General features: G+C 38.2%; 2 protein-coding genes across 3 annotated transcripts in view; both read left to right on the forward strand.

The window, feature by feature from the left end:
* The window catches only part of LOC121962122 (RNA polymerase II elongation factor ELL2-like), a 31489-nt gene extending 20737 nt beyond the window's left edge, over positions 1 to 10752 (forward strand). Inside the window, exons 6-12 of the mRNA XM_042512350.1 lie at positions 2117 to 2241; positions 2594 to 2708; positions 3028 to 3511; positions 4794 to 4845; positions 5316 to 5487; positions 5618 to 5662; positions 6909 to 10752. Coding sequence (XP_042368284.1) covers positions 2117 to 2241; positions 2594 to 2708; positions 3028 to 3511; positions 4794 to 4845; positions 5316 to 5487; positions 5618 to 5662; positions 6909 to 7013 — 1098 coding nt within the window. The 3' untranslated portion in view covers positions 7014 to 10752. The remainder of the gene's footprint in view (positions 1 to 2116; positions 2242 to 2593; positions 2709 to 3027; positions 3512 to 4793; positions 4846 to 5315; positions 5488 to 5617; positions 5663 to 6908) is intronic.
* Positions 10753 to 12177: 1425 nt separating this feature from the next.
* On the forward strand, positions 12178 to 17569 carry LOC121945452. Of its 2 annotated transcripts, none has more exons than XM_042489624.1 (7): positions 12178 to 12474; positions 13997 to 14119; positions 14313 to 14423; positions 14590 to 14646; positions 15430 to 15594; positions 16994 to 17107; positions 17288 to 17569. In XM_042489624.1, exons 2-7 carry the CDS (start codon positions 13997 to 13999, stop codon positions 17336 to 17338), a joined length of 621 nt encoding a protein of 206 aa, XP_042345558.1. In that variant the 5' UTR covers positions 12178 to 12474; the 3' UTR covers positions 17339 to 17569. The 2 variants fall into 2 exon arrangements, with proteins under 2 accessions (XP_042345558.1, XP_042345568.1); XM_042489634.1 differs by having other exon boundaries at positions 12178 to 12340.
* Positions 17570 to 18476: the final 907 nt, after the last annotated feature.

Consider the following 18476-nt stretch of genomic DNA (forward strand, 5'->3'; position numbering starts at 1 on the left):
TGTGTGTGTGTGTGTGTGTGTGTGTGTGTGTGTGTGTGTGTGTGTGTGTGTGTGTGTGTGTGTGTGTTTTTCTGCATGCATGCATCCATACATACAGTATAAAGACATAAACATTTACATGCATATATATATATGATTTCTATAATCCTAAACACAATCTAAAAACAACCGTTGTGGATACATGTGCACACTGCCTACATGTATCATGCATGTAAACACTACAGTATAGCAGCCAGACATTAACTCAATGTAAAATGCATTTAACACCATTAAAATTGTTTCAATTTAAAAAAGCTACATTTGGCAGTATGGAATATGATCTTTTTCTAAGTGTATGTGACCCAGAATGTGAACAGTAGAGATCTGTATTTCAGCTAGCAAATCTATAATTATGTATTGAAAGAAACCAGGGGCCAGCTGTGCTTTAATTGAACTTGAGATCTAATTTACAAATGGTTACTTTGCGTGACTTTCCTGTATACATTTTTGAGAGGTTTCTAAATGATGTCTGTGTGTTTGTACCGTCATCACTGGTGTGTGTGTGTGTGCGTGTCTGTGTTTTTACTGCCCTTGTGTTTGTCGATTTGTGTGCATGCATGTGGTTTTTGTGTCTGAGCATGTGTGTAATTAGGTCGATGCTGTAATTGTCTGTGCAGAGATTGTGTTTGCAGAAGGGCGGGCTGCTCTGTCAGGAGGCCCCAGAAAGATAGATGTCCTCTGAGAAAGTCAGTCTGATGAGATTAGAGAGGAGGTTAAAGCCTGAGACTCTCAGATGGGAAAAGAATGGCAGAAAAAGAGTTTCTGATTTTCAGGAACGTGGATGTGCCACTTTCAGCACATCCAGGACTCAAGTTAGTGACCGTGTTTCCATTTGACTCTCCAATACAAATAACTGTTAAATGGTTAAACAAAAAAAGACAGCTATAATTTCTGTTTTTGAAGAGATCTTTTTTTTTTTTTTTTTAATTCTCCCAATAGTATGGAACAAGCCCAAATGTGATAGCTGATAGCTGCTTCAAGTATAATACATGCAGTGCGGGCTGTGCGGCACTTCTTCTGCCACTAGGCGGCAATACCTGTGACCAATCACACCTGAAGCACTTTCTGCACTTACTAAGGGTTTTTTTCCTTAAGTCTAAATTCTTGCTTGTGTTGTACGTCGCTTTGGATAAAAGCGTCTGCTAAATGAAATTGTAGAATTGTAGAATTTCACAGTACATTAGCTTTAATTTTAAATTAAGAAAGGGAATAGGATTTAATATATTTCAAAACTGATTATTTTTTAATTCATTTAACTTGCCTTTGCATATTTGTTTTGTTACAATATACAATTGTGCCACACAATGATTTTTTGTCTGTAACAGCATATCCACATAGAGAGGTAATCAAATGAAAAAAAATCAATTATTGACAAACGTAGACAAATATTAAATTGTACATGTTTTTGATTTGAATACCATTGTTGATGTAAATATCTGAAAAATGTTGCAAAATAGTTTCAGTAAATATCTGAAAAATGTTTAAAAAAAATGTTGCAAAATGGTGAACAGTATACTGTGGGCATGGCATACTCTGCAGAGTCATAATACCCTAATTGTATGCATGATCAATAATGATGAAGATACAGAACAATAGTAATGCACTGCAAAAATAGAATATTGTCAATATTCTAGAGTCCTCCCTAAAATCACAAATCATGTTATCAGGTCTGCCTGTCTCTCCCATAGTTCACATCCAGGTTTGAGCTCATTGTTTAGCTGTACAGCTTTGGTTCACTTTCACAGCTCTCATTGTGGTGTTTTTTCCACAGCAGACAGCTGTTTTAAGGAAAAAGTTCTGAAAACCTACTGCACACTAAACAGCAGGCAGACACAGTTAGAAAACAGCTGGGGGACAACACGTTCCCTGTGAGGAAAATATGTGTATGACTGGATTTTTTTTTTTGTGATAGACACTGAAAAATCCCAGGACATTATTTCACATCATCCGACGTCAAAGAAAAAGTTTTTAATTGTTTCGTCACACAAATGCATCATCTCATATAAAATATGTTCAGATCTGAATTAAGACTTTATTGGGAGTTCAAAATAACATCCTGTGGTATTTTGTATTTTAGGTGGCAAAAGTGAATCCCAAGGACAGCAGTTACCTGCTGAGGGACGACTTCTACAAGCACGTTCAGAGGGACTGGCCGGGCTACAGCGAGGAGGAGAGGCAGCAGATCAGCAGGCTGCTCTCCAGGTGAGTCAGAGGCACGAGCGAAACCAAACGGAGAATCAACTCTGCTGTTACAATAAACTGATGATTATATCTGCTTTTCATCATACAACCTGTTTCTTTTTTATTTAATCTGTGCTTTTTGGTATAGACTGTAAACAAAACAATAAGTGGACATGATGATTTTTTACCACTATAACTGTTTCCTACAGCTCAATGCTGTAGTCTGATTCATTGTCTAAGTCAACTGAGTTCTCCTGTAGATTTGCATAAACTTTGCTGTGACGTCTGTTTAAGTTGAGTGGTTCTACATAGTACGTTGTTTAAAAAAAGTTCTTAAATGCAAATTTTCTTATTCTTTCTTTCTGTTTAACAGGAAGTTGCAGGTGCACATCAGCCACCAATCAAGGAATCTTCAAGCAAATGTGTCGATGCTTAAGACCTCAGAGGATACAACACTTCATCAGAATACAGCGAAAAGTTCTGCAGTGGTATGTAGTAGTCAGTAAACTTTGAACACGTGTGAAAGTGACCAATCTGTTCTTAGCAATGCTTTTTTAATGATACCCTGTGGAATCCATGTTTTTCATGTATGTATAGGTAAATAAGTTTATATTATACACTGTCTTTGGCTTGTTGGATATTGATGACTGTCAGTTCAAGTAAAGTAAAGGTTGTAAAAGGTATTTTGTGTGTAGATGGACAGTCAGAGTTTGACATCATATTGATAAGCTGTGGTGCAGGTTGTTTTTGTGGTTTTGTAAGAAAATATTAAGGTTGATTTCTCTCTTTTTCTCCTTCCTGTCCCAGAAACGTCCCGTGCCTTCTGAGTCAGTGGACAGGCTAGCTGTTAAGAGACAAAGACTTGTGGACCAGAGGTTGCAGCAGCAGCCCACAGTAAATGGACTCATTATGAGTAAAAGACATGAAATCGCAGCTCCTACCCTCAGCCCCAGTTTCCACACAAAGACCGAGTTTCAACGGACAAGTAACCATACTGGTAACCAAAATGTCTTACCAGGGGGCCACAGCGGCTCTCCTCTAATCCACAAACTGTCAAGCACCTCGGACACACGCGTCTCAGAGAGCAGAGAGAAAGAATCCAAAGTAAGCAGCCACCAGCCGCCACAGGGTGACTCTGACTGCTCTTACCAGCAGCTCAGCAGCAGCCAGCACAAGAAGAAGAAGTCTAAAAAGCACAAAGACAAGGACCGAGAGTGGATAAAAGACAAGAAGGGGAGTGAATGGTCAGAGATGAGTCCTGATCTCAAAAAGAACCCAGACAAACTGGACAGTAAGTGTTTATGTACACTTCCCTTGTGACTTATAATAGCAATTCTCATATTCTGTTTGATCTGTCCAAAAAACCAACACAGGGATGAAGGAGTGTTGATAGATTTTGGCCACATTTTTATAATTCATGACAAACGTTTTCATTTTGACTTCCATGTGATGGTCTGACTTGGAGAAAGTTTGAACATCACCTAAAGGGACAGCTCATCCCAAATTAAAAAATACACATTTTTCTTCTTACCTGCAGTGCTGTTTATCAATCTAGATTGTGTTGTTGTGAGTTGCCAAGTGCTGAGATGTTGGTCCTAGAGATGTCTGCCTTCTCTCCAACATAATTGGAAAGGGTGGCACTCAGCTTGTGCTAAAAAAATACATTAAAAAACTAAACAGCAATGTGACTTGGTTACTCCAGATAATCCACAGACCTTGTTGTGGCCAGTCTCATGTAGGAGCTATTTTCTTTCTTAGGCTTAGGCTCATGACAGTGCTAGACAATAATGACTCCCTCCTTGGCTGAGCTGTAACTAGTAACCAGTTAGTTAGCTCAGTGGTGCTAGGTGAGCGTGCGGTATATGCACATGTGATATGGTTGGCTGATGTAATTCGATAGAAACATAAAAATGCTATTGTAGTAAACTTTAGTTTTTTGTTATTTTTCATTCTTTTAAAAATGTTTTCCTCATTTTGAGTTCTCAATTTTGGCACATATGTGTTCACACCAGAAAAAATCTAGATCAATAAATGGCACTACAGGTAAGGGGGGGGTGTGTGTCTTTGATTTTTGTTGATTTGCTTTTCTAACTTTTTTTTGTTTGAATATTACATCTATTATCCGTTAGTGGCCCCGTCTGTAAAATACTGTTGAGCTGTTGTTTCCGCTCTACATTTGCCTCCAAAATAGCAGGTTAACCACACGGACTTTGAGCTGATGACCAGCGGTGTGAGGTCTCTCTGTTTGTCTGACGGCTCACTGGTGCACTTATACAGTATTATCTCACAAGCATGACTGTGCTTGCTCCCTTAAGCTCATTCTCTTGAGTCCTCAGTGTTATGTGGCTGATTGACTCAACAACAGCCCGAGCAGTCCTTTGTGTCTCTAAGCTGACACGTCTCCTGATACCCAAAAGCTCTTAGCTCGTCCGCACAGAGCCGGGCATACAAACACACACTCGTGCTGCGTTTTGCAAAACAAAAACACATCGCTTAACATTTTAACAATGACGAAGTGTCATGTAGATGAATGTATTGACTCAGCTGGAGCTAATGTCATTTTCTTTATCCAGATCCTGACATCACAAACACTGTGGCCTCTGAGGAGAAGCCGGATTATGTGCTGTGAGTGTAAACATGTTTAAAATCATTTTTGTTGTGATTGTTCCATGTGGTAGCACTTGGCATAGTTTCCTTTTAACACATTTGAGATATATTGGCTGTAAAATATGTGTTGAGAACAAACAGCGGTTGTAAACATGCGCATGTACCAATTCTAACGATACAACTCTTTTTTTCTCCATCCACAAGAGGAATTCATTTCTGCTACCAGAATTTACCATGCTTAGTTTTGTTACAAGATAGTAGAAATTACTTTCTTTGTATTCATTGCTATTACTTACATATATAACTTCTACTGTAACATTCAATTAAGAGTTTCTTCAGTGGTGGAATACCCGTGTGTCTTTGTCCTCATCTGTTTCCTTATGCTGCTATCTTGTGTCAGAGAGAGGTACTACACAAAAGGAAAACACGAGAAAATGGCCTCATTTAGAACAAAAAAAATTAAAATGTAATTGTGTGTCTCCTTAAAGCACTTACAGCACCATCATGAGTTTGGAGCAACGTGAGAGGTACCAGGAGGATTTCTGTGCAGAGTACGATGAATACAAAGACCTCCACTCCCGGATCGCCACCATAACCCACATGTTTGTTCAGCTAGGATCCAAGATCAAGAGCTTGTCCCCCGGCACTCAAGAATATAAGGTAGACGCAATATACAACCAGATGTGACCTGATACAATAAATGCTAAAATCTGATCCTGTATAGCTAAATAATAGTGTGTATCCAGTATGCAAGTAATACAGTTAATGATTTGTGTTTTGTACTGTTTAGATAATGGAAGACCAAATACTAGAAAAGTACAACAAGTATAGAAAGGTAAGTTGTATATGTTTAGTCTGTGTTGAAAAACATGTTATTAGACCTCAAACTATTTACGCAGAAACCTTGAGGGAGTACTTTCAGCGAGACGCAAATTAATAGATGAGCCAAAGCATATTTGTACACAGCTCAAAACATCTACTGGCCCTAAATACTGCGCAAACACAACTCCTCTTTTCAGTCAGTGCTCATCAGCTGCTTAAAATGCCAGTAATGCTCAAGCGCTACTTAAAATTGATTAGAAGCACGGCAGGTTTTAAGGCAGTGGTCAGTACACTGCATCACAAAAATAAACATCCTTTTTTCTGAGAACACCAAGCTCTGATTGGTGCAGGTTTTCTTTTTCAATGTTGTGTGTGCCATGTAGCTGGAGCCTCACATTGCTCTGTGCTTTCTGCATCAGTGTGCTGCCGGTATTCCTTCAGATTTACATTCTGTTGCTTTAGTAACCAAACTTTCAAGTTGCAGAAAGTAGAGGTGTTGGAGATCAAAGCAAATGAAAGCTAGTTTTATGACGAGTAGTCTTAAAGAGTAACTTCTTAATTTTTTCCATGTTTTTGTGTCCAGTGACCAATGGGAAAAATGTTTTTCGAAATGTGTCCAGAATTGAGCTACAAGACTGCAGCCAGCAGCTGCAATATAACACTGATGGCCAATTGTGCACCGTCAGTTTATGTCCATCAGAAGTGCTAACCCTAACCCTAACCCACCAGCAGGCTCAGATTGTTTGTTTGATTGTTTTTTTTTTTTTTGTTGTCTCCATCAGTTACTTAAACAAAAAACATGGGAAAATAAGAAAAAAAAGAGGGCATTTAAATCAACTATTCAAAAATGAGCCATACAGTCACTTTAAAATGAAGAAAGTCACAACATTACTGCTCACGTATGTGAAGTCGGAACATTTCAGACTGACATAATGTAGCGATGAGGAAAGTACTGAATCGATGCCAAGTACTTAACAGTAGGAAGTTGTGGAGATACCTACTAAAAAGTCAGCAGTGAACTGATGGGCGTGCTTTATTTAAAATGTTTCTGAAAGATGACAGAAGCGTAAGGAGCATTTGTCCTACACATTGCTCCATTTATGTCCACCTCCTCAGTATTACTTTAGATATTTCCCATCCTCAGGTATCTCCAAACACTTGGCTGAGGAGAAACTTATTTGCTGTTTGAGAATAAGGGAGCATCTTTGTGCAGCTAGTGTAAAAACCTTTATTGAAACGCTCTGGCTTTCTCTCCACAGAAGTTCCCAGGCTACCGGGAAGAGAAGAAACGCTGCGAGTATCTCCATGAGAAACTGTCCTACATCAAACAGCTCATCATAGACTATGACGCTTCCTCTTCATAGCACTGGCTCCCCCCTTTATCACATTTTTTTATATGGAAAACCCTTCTTTGCACAAACACAGGTGTCAAAGCGGTTTTACATGAGAGCTGTATTAAAGATTTTGGATGAAACTGCAGATGCCAACACGGACTGCCTGCTGGGACCCTGAATGTCGCTGTGAGCACCATTGATTTATATCAGTAGCAGATTTTACTCTGGCATTTCTTTTTAAGGATTAATTTCTTACAGTATGTCTAGTTGATGTAAAAAGTCCAAGGAAAAGGCAGAAAATGAAATCGTGGAAAGCATCTGTGCACGTCAAATTCCCATGACAGACCATTTCTCTAATAGTTTTTGCCAGCTTCGTTAAAACCAGAGTCAGTGTGAGTTTTGATCGAAACGTGAAAGATAGAAAATATAACTTTAACTTATTCACTTTGTTTTTGACATTTCCGTCAACCGTTGCTCTAGGCAGGTTTCCCCTTACCTTTTTTATGAATGTTAAAATTTCAATATACAGTGAAATTTGCCTCATTTTTGATACATGATTGCCGTAACCCAGTGCAAAACAACTGGAATATTTTAAGTCATATAATCTCAGACTCAGCCTTCATGTCTTATTATATTAACGGTGTGAGATGATTCCATTTGTCCCTAGTACACTTTCACATTATGTCCTAGTAAGACCAGTTTAAAGTAGGTGCTGTGAGATATTAGAACTTGTTTTTTTAATGAAATCTTAAAAGAAGTCAATTTTGTTCAGGAAACAAGGGAAATTATCTCACCGTTTGCAAAAAAGGACTTATATATAAAGTGATGCATGAAAATGAAGGTATGTTTGCAATACAGCCAAAAGGGAGGTCATACAGTTCAACTGGATTCTGAACTGATTCCAGTGAGAAAAACTGGGAAATGCTGAAATGGGTCAAGTTAAGATTGAGGCGTATGCTTTCTACCAAATGCACTTGTGTTTAGAGTATTTATTCACCACGCCCCTTTTCTTTTGAGTGACTGGTTAAAGGATCAAAATGCTTGGCCTTAATGGCTGTCGCAATAATTTCCTCTCCAAAGCCGTTACTGACATTATGAATCAGGCACAGAGTCTAGTTTTAAAGTATTGTGTTCAACCGGAACGAAGTGTCTCACTTTTTTCTTCCTTAGAACTACTGATGTATTTATTTTTAAGCCACCTTCCTGTGTTCTGTGTTGTTGGTCTCCTCCGCTCGAAGGTCTTGTTAGACCATCATGTTTGTTCCAAGCAGCTGGGAGAGGTGGCGAGCAGATCAAAGGTTTGCGTAGCATTATGTGTTTTGTCTCTGTCTAAACTGATGCAGTTATGGAGAGTGAATGGGTTAAGGCCCTGAAGTCCTCCAAATATTTATGCTGAAATGGGAAGTTAGCAGCCACTTCAACAAGCATTTGAACTGTGGCTGAAATTGTTCACTTATGCTGTGTTTACACTACCTGTGACACATAAGCAGCACGGCCAGTTACGTTACGGCAGAGTTGTTATTGAACTCTCTGTCGCTCATTAACATAGTCATGTAGACTATGGCTGTTGTATCTCTGTGTGCACCATAAAGCTGGAATAATGTCGGCTAACTAATGCTGTATTCAAACGGGCTCGTATTTAGCCAAGCAACAACCTCCAAGGCTGAAAAAGGAAGTCGACGCTGAAGTGCCAAAACTGCAGTTTCTTGAATGGCCACTTGAGGCTGGATCCCAAAACGGAGTCAATCCCCATACACCCCCATGTTAAATGCCAAACATTACAGCATAGACAACATTTTTACAGCCTGGTCCAAAGAAAAAACGGTTTTGGTCTCTAGTGCTAATTTCAACCTTCATGACAACTGCATGGGGGTGAATGTTTTAATAACTCGCCCTTGTATATTTTATTCAGGGCCAAATTTACACACGCTTAATTTTGGGGCCGCTTGAGTGGCTGTCTGCTGATAGCGTCCCCTGCTCCCAGTCAGATCCACCGCTTGCTTCTCCACAGCGCCAGCCTCTCACTTAAATATGGTCACTTCTGGCTGCAAAAATGGCGATGGCCAAACGGCAAAATCGAGGCTTCTAAACGCAGTAGTGACGTCATGGCAGCTACGTCCATTATCTTTACAGTCCTAATGTTAACTGTGTCCACAAATAGACCAGTGCAGCATAAATAACAGAACTACAGACACAAACCATATGATAGACTTATGCTTCACCGTGTTGTTGGAGCACTGAAAAAAGTTGAGGCCAGCTCTTCTTTGATTTGTGGCCCGTCACACTAGTCCACATTTACAAGGGTTGGGCATCATGCTGCATTCAAATGGAACTCGTGAGCATATGGTAATGACAGGGGAAGCTGTGTTCACAGAGTCATCGTGAACACTGAGGTCTTTTTTAGAAATTTTTTAGAAATCTTTCACTGACGAGTTTGTGAATGCCACAAGAGGGCGTGGGTTGATATGGACTCTTCTGGTTAACACCACGCAGCATCAGTTTGTCGTTTCATGTCACTGGCTTTCACTGAAAATGGCACGTAACCTTTTGCTGTGCCGTTTGTAGTGTGAACACAGCATCAGACAGCACCACAAAATGTGGGGACAACACTGAGTTGGGAACCTTGTAGCATACAATGGATGATTTTAGAATCAGCCCTCAATATTTGGTCGTCAGGGAAATATGGAGCCATATTGGGGTTTTTAAAAAAGGGTGCATTTGCTGCATCATAACCAGCTGTGGTACAATTTTAAGCGCTAGCCTGAAAGCTTTTCCTCTTCAGTTCACAGTTAATAATCAGAGCCCATTCAGGTATTTTGCACTAAACCCATTCTGAATAAAGGGGGCAGCAGGCTAGTTAAATTTCCATTCAGATTGTAATTCCTCTCTGTGGTTACCGTTTTCGTCCCGAAATGACAAATGTTATCACACAGTCACTAATGTAGAAGCCTTAAGATCACACTTTTATACTACAAAAAATTCAAACTGCCAATATCAAAGAGGAGTCATTATCCACACACATCTGTTATCTGCCTTATGTTACTGTTAGCTGTCACATTTAAACACATCGTAGCTATTTCGCTATTCATATGGATGCCTACTGCGGTTTTCTCACATATTTTAATATCACTTTCGAGGTGAAATATTTCATAATGTAATTAAAAATGTTTCATGCACAGGTTGGGTGGCTATGATGGCATAGCTTCCTCATCAGATGCATTTATATGATTTTTCTGGTACTCTGTTTTTCTTCATCATTATTGAGATATATGGTCAGGTATTTGTCATTATGATTTTTGGTTAATACTGCAGCTCATGTTTCTGTTGAAATCCCATCTTTCATGGCTCAGAGCTGTTTGACTGGAAAACTGTCTGCAATGGTCTCTACTCTATTTTAAGCACAGCAGAAACCCATTACTAAAATAATGATCACCTTCAAGAAGTGGAGGGTAAATATTAGAAGGGGAAAAGTGTCAAGTGGTTGATTGAAGACCACGATTATCTGTGGGTTATAGAGTGTGACGAGAGTCACTGGTCTTGAAGACTAGAGTATTTATTCCAAAATCACTAAATGAATTTTATTTATCAGTCTTCATCACAAGCTACAAAAATTAAGTTCATGAGGTGTTTTTGTTTCTTTTTGACTGGTGCAGAATATTTTTGGGGCACCAGTGTGTACTGCACAGTCTGTGTTTTTATGTTCATGCCTCCTGAAGGGAAAGCCTCGTTTCTGTCACACAGGAGTCAGAGAAGAGAGTATGCATTATGAATTGCATTTTACATATGTATGCTTTCTCTTTTACTGTTGTGCAAATTTCAAAAGAATAAAAACTTCAAAGATATTTTCTGGTGTCGAATTTTCTGTACCAGTAATCTGCATCGTTTATTGATAATCATTATTCCTATTTTCTTTAACCACATTATTCAGCTGCACAGACGTCTGCAAATCCACTAGACTGCAATGTTTGCATTCACCTGTGTATTGATTGAAGTTTAAATACAGAACTCTTACTTGTTATGTGTATGTTTACACTGTGGTACATCTAATAAATACTGAAGTAAAGGATTTGGATGCTTCTCTCCCCACTGGAAGGAAAGGGGGGAGAGAGGGATGTAAAGAAGAACAAAGGAAAGTGAATTTTTATTAAGTTGTGTTGTTTAAAAGTTTCCCCCACTCCTTTTCTTTCCTATTTGCCCCCCCCCCCCCCGTCATTCTATTAATAGAGGGAGCTAAACAAAAGCACACAGCTGTGTCCAACTTGAAAAGATAGAAAAACTGAAATATTTCATCACAGTCCTCTAAGGTACTTCTCCTTTTCAGCTCTGCTTCCATTTAACCCTGTGTGAAAAAAGCTATACCAAAACACACACACACACACACACACACACACACACACACACACACACACACACACACACACACACAGCTCATACCCCCTTGCCCATGAGTGAGGGAAAGTTTTGCTCTCTTTTAGGAGTCAAACTTTTTGGACTGCTAAAGTAAGCATTTCTTGTGTTGATTCTTTTCTTCTTTGAAATAGGCCACACAATGATTAACGTGCTTCTTGTGATGTCTGTTCTACACAATATAACAGATGAAGAATGGCATGAGCATGCGTTCAGTGAAAAAGGCCTCTATCGGCTGTGGAAGGTATGATTCTCCATTCAGTGATCTGCCCACGTACATGCCTAAATAAGTGAAAGCAAAACATTATGTGATCATTGTCTACAAACTTTCTGTCATTTTTGCAACCCACATTTTATTTGGTCACATGAAAGTCATCATAGGCTACAGAAAAAACCATAGACAAATATTTTTGCAAATGCAAATAGGATTTAATATAAACAATATAGACATTACTATTGACTTGTAAATCCATTTGCGGACTCGATGTCAAAACATCAGACAAGACTCATTATAAAAATCAGCAAATAAATAGTTTGCGCGTAGATCTTAAATTCTGTGAAAGTGACACAACCTGTCTATGCAAGACAATGTGGATTTAAAAAAGTTTATGACGACTAATGATTTAAAGTTAATGATCTTTCTATGAGTGCAATATATATATATATATATCAAATAACCCAGACATTGTTTTATCAATAATATAACTAAACCCTTTAAATCGTGAGCTACAAAAAGCTCATTTGACAGAGTCCTCCCTGTGTTCAAAATGAACCGATCGTCCACTATCGCCCCGTGAGTGTTTCCTGCCGCGGTCCGGATCTTTGAATCCGCCCCTGAGTCCGAACTGAGGGAATCTGGATGGAAACTGAGTGAAACAATTTGAAAAATTAGTCTGACATCAGGCAAAGTGTTTAAAAAAGCTACCGCAGTGACCACAGGACAACCCAAGGTCTGCCTCTCCTTTGTTCTCTAACATCTGAAGCATGTTTGCATTGAGCTTTTTAACAGGAAAAGCTCGACTCTTTGTCCCTGCCACGCACACGTTTTGGATTTACTGACTGCCAGCTTTGCGTGAACATCAGGGTGAGCAGCCTATAACATGTTGAAAAAATCTAACATATAGAAAGTTTAAGTCCTGAACATTTACATATATATTGCTGCACGGGACGTTTGTTGTAATTGTTTGTTATTTTGAAGTTATTTTGAAGTTAAAGTGGAATATTTAGCTTTTTAACGGCAGACATTTTGACATGGTCACAGTGGGAAAAGCGCAGCTGTGTTTAATAACATGAATGATGGCTGCATTCCATTTAGGGGAGGCGCTGACATCTGCATGCACGCTCACTGCAACAGCTTACTGGGACACTTATTGGAACTGAGCCATGATGTTGACGCTAAATCATCAATTTCACCTTCGGTTTTTCTACAAAAAATAGTCAAAATGTCTGTTTTGAAAACGTTTTTTTTTTTTAAATCGATTAAAGTGAGTACCTTTGAGATGTTGACACTTTAATGTGTGTAGGCCTATTACACACTAACAATGTTTTGGCTTTCATTTGGATTTTTTTTAGCATAAAGAAATGAAAACAATTTTCAATATAAACCTAATTATAAAATAAACAGGTTTGCTATCCAATTTGAGTCAGAATTGAGAGGCAGTTTGGTTGATTTAAATGAAAAATTAAAACAGTACGTGTCAGTATGAAAATTATTCTTCAACGGCAAATTCTTGGACATTCTGGGGCTTCTGGGTCATAAAAAGGTAACTGAACCTTTGCAAAGTGAACCTGTGATACAACAAAATGTGACTGCTGCACAATAATAATAATAATATTAATAATAATAAATGCATTTCTACAGCACCTTTGAAAACAATTGTTTACAAAGTGCTTTGACCAACAATGGAAATGGAAGAACTCGGAGAAAAATCGAAATTAATACCAGCAGAATATGCCAAACAGAGAAAGGCTCTTGAAGCGTTAAACAAAAAGACCTGAACAAAATGTATATACAAAAGAATAAAGATGATAAAAATAACACAAGAAGTTATAAACCAAGACGACGTCACATCAGTGGGGATAAACAAAGATGCGATGATAAGAATAGATGAATAAGATGTAGATGACCAATGTAGATGATGACAAGAACAGGACATAAGAAGGATAAGGTACAGGTAAATAGAGCAGCAAAATAAGTAAAAAGATTAAAAAAAAAATAAAAAAAGTAAAAAATAAAATAAATATAAAGGTGACAGAAGAAGTCTGTAAAAGTGAGTTTTAAGAAGTGAAGTCGCTGATTCTGAGCGCCTGATCTCCTCAGGCAGGTCGTTCCAAAGTTGAGGGGCCGTAATGGCAAAAGCACGGTCTCCTAAAATGATTTTTATTGGCATCTGAAAAATGATATTCTCAAATCATGCAGTCAGTGTACAGTGTTCTTGATATCCAGGCATAATGTCCCAGACAATCAGGCTCAGTTTAAAAAGCAGGCGTCAAACGTGTGCCCACAAAGATATGATGTGATTTCTTCTTTACCAAAAGCAGACAAAGAAAGATAAAGATAGCCTTTGTGACCCCCTTTAATGTAATATATTAATATTTTCAACTAGATGTCTGCTGAGCTCTACCGTGTGAGCGAGCCGGGAGGAAACGATGCAAGTCTGCAAGGCACCACAGTGGGAGGCAGCAAACCGTTACACCGCTTCTCTAAGGGCCAACCAAAGCTTACTGGGGTGAGACTCACAAACACACTAATGCTCAAATATCTATTTATCATATTAATATCTCTTTTAAAAATTGCAGTATTTTTCCTGGTCACAAATTTAAGAGTGACAATTAATGCTTCTTTTGTCACATACAGCAAAGATGAAAAGAAAACAGAGGGGAGGAGGTCATGCCTGAAGGTGTTTTTTACTGTTCTCTTAGATCACTGTGCTGATCCTGGGCTCGTCTTTCCTCATCGTTTTCATTGCGATCGCGCCAAACGTTCAGTTTTCATGGACAGCCATCCCATCGGGTTTCTTGCTGGGAGTACTGGTTGGTAGATCAACAAGAAAGCTATTCATCAGCGGATCATTAATTCATTGATTTACTAGTAATATGTGTTTGTTTTTCCATCCTTTTTTACTGATTACAATCAGATCAAGTACTGTGCTAAATTTGAGGGATGTGTAATAAAAAGTGTTTTTTTTCCTTCTTGTAGTTCATCATATGTGGCGTTCTGTATATTCTGACAGAGCACAACCTCACCAAGAGAACAGTAAGCTTTACCGTCATGTTTGAAAGTAATACCGACAAATGGAAGAACTGCACATAAAACCTTTCAAGTAAAAATGTATCAAAGATCCCCTCCAAACACGTTTTTAAGATCAGATAAAATGAAAATCATGCTTGGGATAATAATTTGTGTCTGATATGGTTTTCTTTGTTTTTAATGAAAGTCCATAGACTGTATTTAAAGATGAATAACACGCCCCTTTGCTCCCCCGCTATGCTTAAGTGAGGTTAAAATTTCCCAGATATGGCGTTGCCATCTTAAGATGGTGATGTCATTGAGAGCTGGAGTCTGCACAGTAACCACAGGAGTTCCCGCCAAGACGCCTCCATTTAATGCAAGCGCACAGATTGGCACACACAGCTGTCAATCATGGCGTGAAATCCCCTTTTTGTAGAACTGAATAGCTCATAAAAACTGAACTCATCATAAAAACAATGACTTGAACAAACATCAGGGTGATGGGAACTACCTTCACTGACAGAAACCATCTTTGGGAAAAATGATTTGGTGTGTACTTTGAGTTTTTTGTTTGGCCCATGTCCCACGCACTAACATGGAGGGGCGGGCTTCATGACTTTGGGGGGAACTGTCATGTTGTCCATCTGTGTATACAGTCTATGCGACAGCCTAACATAATTACATTTGTTGATTTATGGTCATTTTCAGATCTCTCCATGTTGTCCACATACTGTATGAACTATTACCAACATTTGTGAGTTCCTGTGTGTTTGTCCCTCCTCTCCCTCTGTTGGTGTCTGCATGTAGGTAACTATATCGTTGGCTCTGAGTATCGTGACCATACTGTCGGCGTGTTGGACTGCCCTGCACACCATTCCCAACATTATTAGCCACCAATACTTCCCAGGCTATGAGCATCTTGAAGACAATATGACAGAGATTGATGATTATCCTTTAGCATCAGTATATGAGGTGATTACTGTTCTCATCATGATTTGTTTGTGGTGTCCATCACAATATTAATCAAAAATGTAAAGCATGTTATATTATGTGTAAAATGAAGACTTCACCCTCAGATGGTTAGCTTTTTGTAACTCTTGGAGATAAACATTACATAATACATTTTAAATTTTTGATTTATTATTTGGATCTTATCACTTATGACCTGGGTCTTCAAAAGAGGGTCTGTGAACCTGGGGGGGGCAGAGTAATGGCAAAGGGGTCACTAAATTGTTATTCTTATTATATCTTATTGTTTGATAATTTAGTTTAACTTTTAAGTTGTTTTTGTTGTTGTTTTCAGAAACTGAAATATATCTAAAAATACACAATGTGAATGTATCATATTATTAGCAAAAACAAATTGCCCTATTCATAAAAAATAATAATAATTCTGAGTTCTAAACATAAATGATAGGTTAAGTGTTACCCATAAATCACTGTCCAATCATGTGAGCTAGCTAATACGAAATCCCTGAGCAGTACTCATCTGTAATGGCGAGGTGAACTCATGAGCTGACGTTTACGTACTATTGAAGCATATCATTGGCCAATTGGCCGTATTATTATTTCTCGTGTATGGATGTTTTTGTCAGCCATAATGGATCGTTTTGTAACTTTTGAGCAAGAAACTCTGAAACAACCACCAGCAAAAGTGCAGAGGCTGATGTTAATGCACCTAACCGTGCTACAACTGCTGCTGACTCAACAGCTACAGGCGAGAGCAAAGCAGAGAAGACCCCAAATATTCGGAGAATTTTCTCAAGTGCAGTTCAATTTTCTATAAAACAAGGTCCCTTCTCTGTCTATCTTTGAGCTAAGGGGTCCTTGGCCTGAAAAAAACCTGACTAATTATATAAAAGAGAAATATTCAGAGCACACATCTATAGCACTGTGCAGTGCAGCCTACTGTTACCACAATAAACATATGAACTATTGCTTTTATTATTTTCTTCACTGAAGACATACCCTAATTGGCATCTAGTTTTGGCATCACGTCAAGAAAAAAATAATTTTGCCACAATGGTTTTATTTTAAGATACCACTTTTAATCTCACAGTCGTTGTCTGAGGCAGGATCATACATGGCTCTGCCCTGTTTGTCCTGATTGACAGGCAAAGACTCTCTGATGATTAAACAAAGAATTGTGAAATTAAAACAAAGATTTAAACAGGAACTAAAATACAAAAGCAGAATGATAAAATAATAATAATAATAATAATAATAATAATAATAATAATGAGCTCAAAAATGGACACCCTACAAACTCTTACTAATGTATAACCATCTTAATGGGTAATATAATACAGTACAGTTCAATCTGGTCCATGTCATGGACCTCAGTGGTGTGTTTCTTCATGTGTTTGTCCAGGACATGGGAGTGACTTTGGAACAGATCATCCTGTTCTACAGCATTGCGGGTGCAGTCGTTGTCATTGTAATGTCATGTCTGGCTGGAAGTGCCCTGCGTTCCACTAAGAGCCAGGTAAAAGAAAAAAAAAAAGACGATCATGTCCACACACATCACAGACTGTGCTGAGAGCTGTGCATGTGTCCAGTCACTAAAAGATTGTCTCACAATATTTCCTGAGCTTAAACATGGCTGCAACCTGAGTGAGGACCACTTAAATCAAGCATTAAAGTTCTCATTTTCTCTCCTCTTCAGGCCGTTATAGTGATGACTACTTCACCGACTGAATCGCCTGCTGATAAATGAGCACAGGAGGAAGCCCTGAAGTGTGATATTGGAAATTGAGCAGAGAGAAGAAATATGAACCAAAGAAAGCAAAGTATTTCTCTTTTTGGACACAAAAGAGTGTGAATAACAAACAATGACCACTTCCCACTTGTATTCTTGGGTTGACACAGTACAGATAATATGTACGTAAGTATTGCCTTTTGAGATGTATTTTATATTATACATAATGTAATATTTTAACCCTCATGCAGCTATTGGTACATATTTTTTCTTTCATTTTTGGATCATGTTGGCTGTGTTAATGCATATTGCATATTTTGGTAAAAGTTTTTGTTTTTCTTCTTCAGATTTCAGTCTCAGTTCATATAATATGTCTATAATTCACTGTATAAATGAAAAACTCCCTTTTAATACCATTGGATCATTCTTTTTATACCATTAAAACTCATTCAAACTACTTTTTTATCCCATAGTCATTCTAGCAGTCCTGGATGAGTTTTTCGTAACTTTGACTATTTTTTACCGGATTGGGCAATTTACCTGTATTTTTTTTATTCCTAAAAATGAATTAATATTTGGTAGTTGTTATCAGGACTGATGTTGGTTGACAAATGTAATGCAGTGAAAGCTGAAAAAATATTTATATATAGTATTTTGATTGCACTGTTTCACATGGTATGTTTTTCGTGTTCCAAACATGTTAAGAGTGAAGTTTTTGTTTTTTTAAACTGACATAACACAAAAAATATGAATGCAAAAAAAAATCAATATTGCTACTAATCATTGACCTATCTGAGACTGTGATAACAACAACAACAAAAAATATCATCAAGTATATGGAAAATAACCACTTTATAGTGTTTTGTTGTTTTTTTTTTCCTTTAAAAAACAGTGGCATCACAGCGTGGTTAGCACTGTTGCCTCACAGCAAGAGGGTCTATGGTTCGAACCCGGGTTGTAGTCTGGCTTTGGCTGACCTGTCAGCACATTATGTTTGCACTTCTACACCGCAGGGGAAAATCTCTGGGCAAAATCAATGTCCCTCTGAGATACTTAAAGAAAACTTGTATAGGCTGTATTTATTTGATCAAAAACATTCAGATTAGTCAGAGGAGGTCTTAAACTGAGATAATTCTGCTGACACTCTTGTCACAGC

The sequence above is a fragment of the Plectropomus leopardus genome, chromosome 1 (assembly GCF_008729295.1).
Source record: "Plectropomus leopardus isolate mb chromosome 1, YSFRI_Pleo_2.0, whole genome shotgun sequence".
NCBI classification, from domain to species: Eukaryota; Metazoa; Chordata; class Actinopteri; order Perciformes; family Serranidae; genus Plectropomus; species Plectropomus leopardus.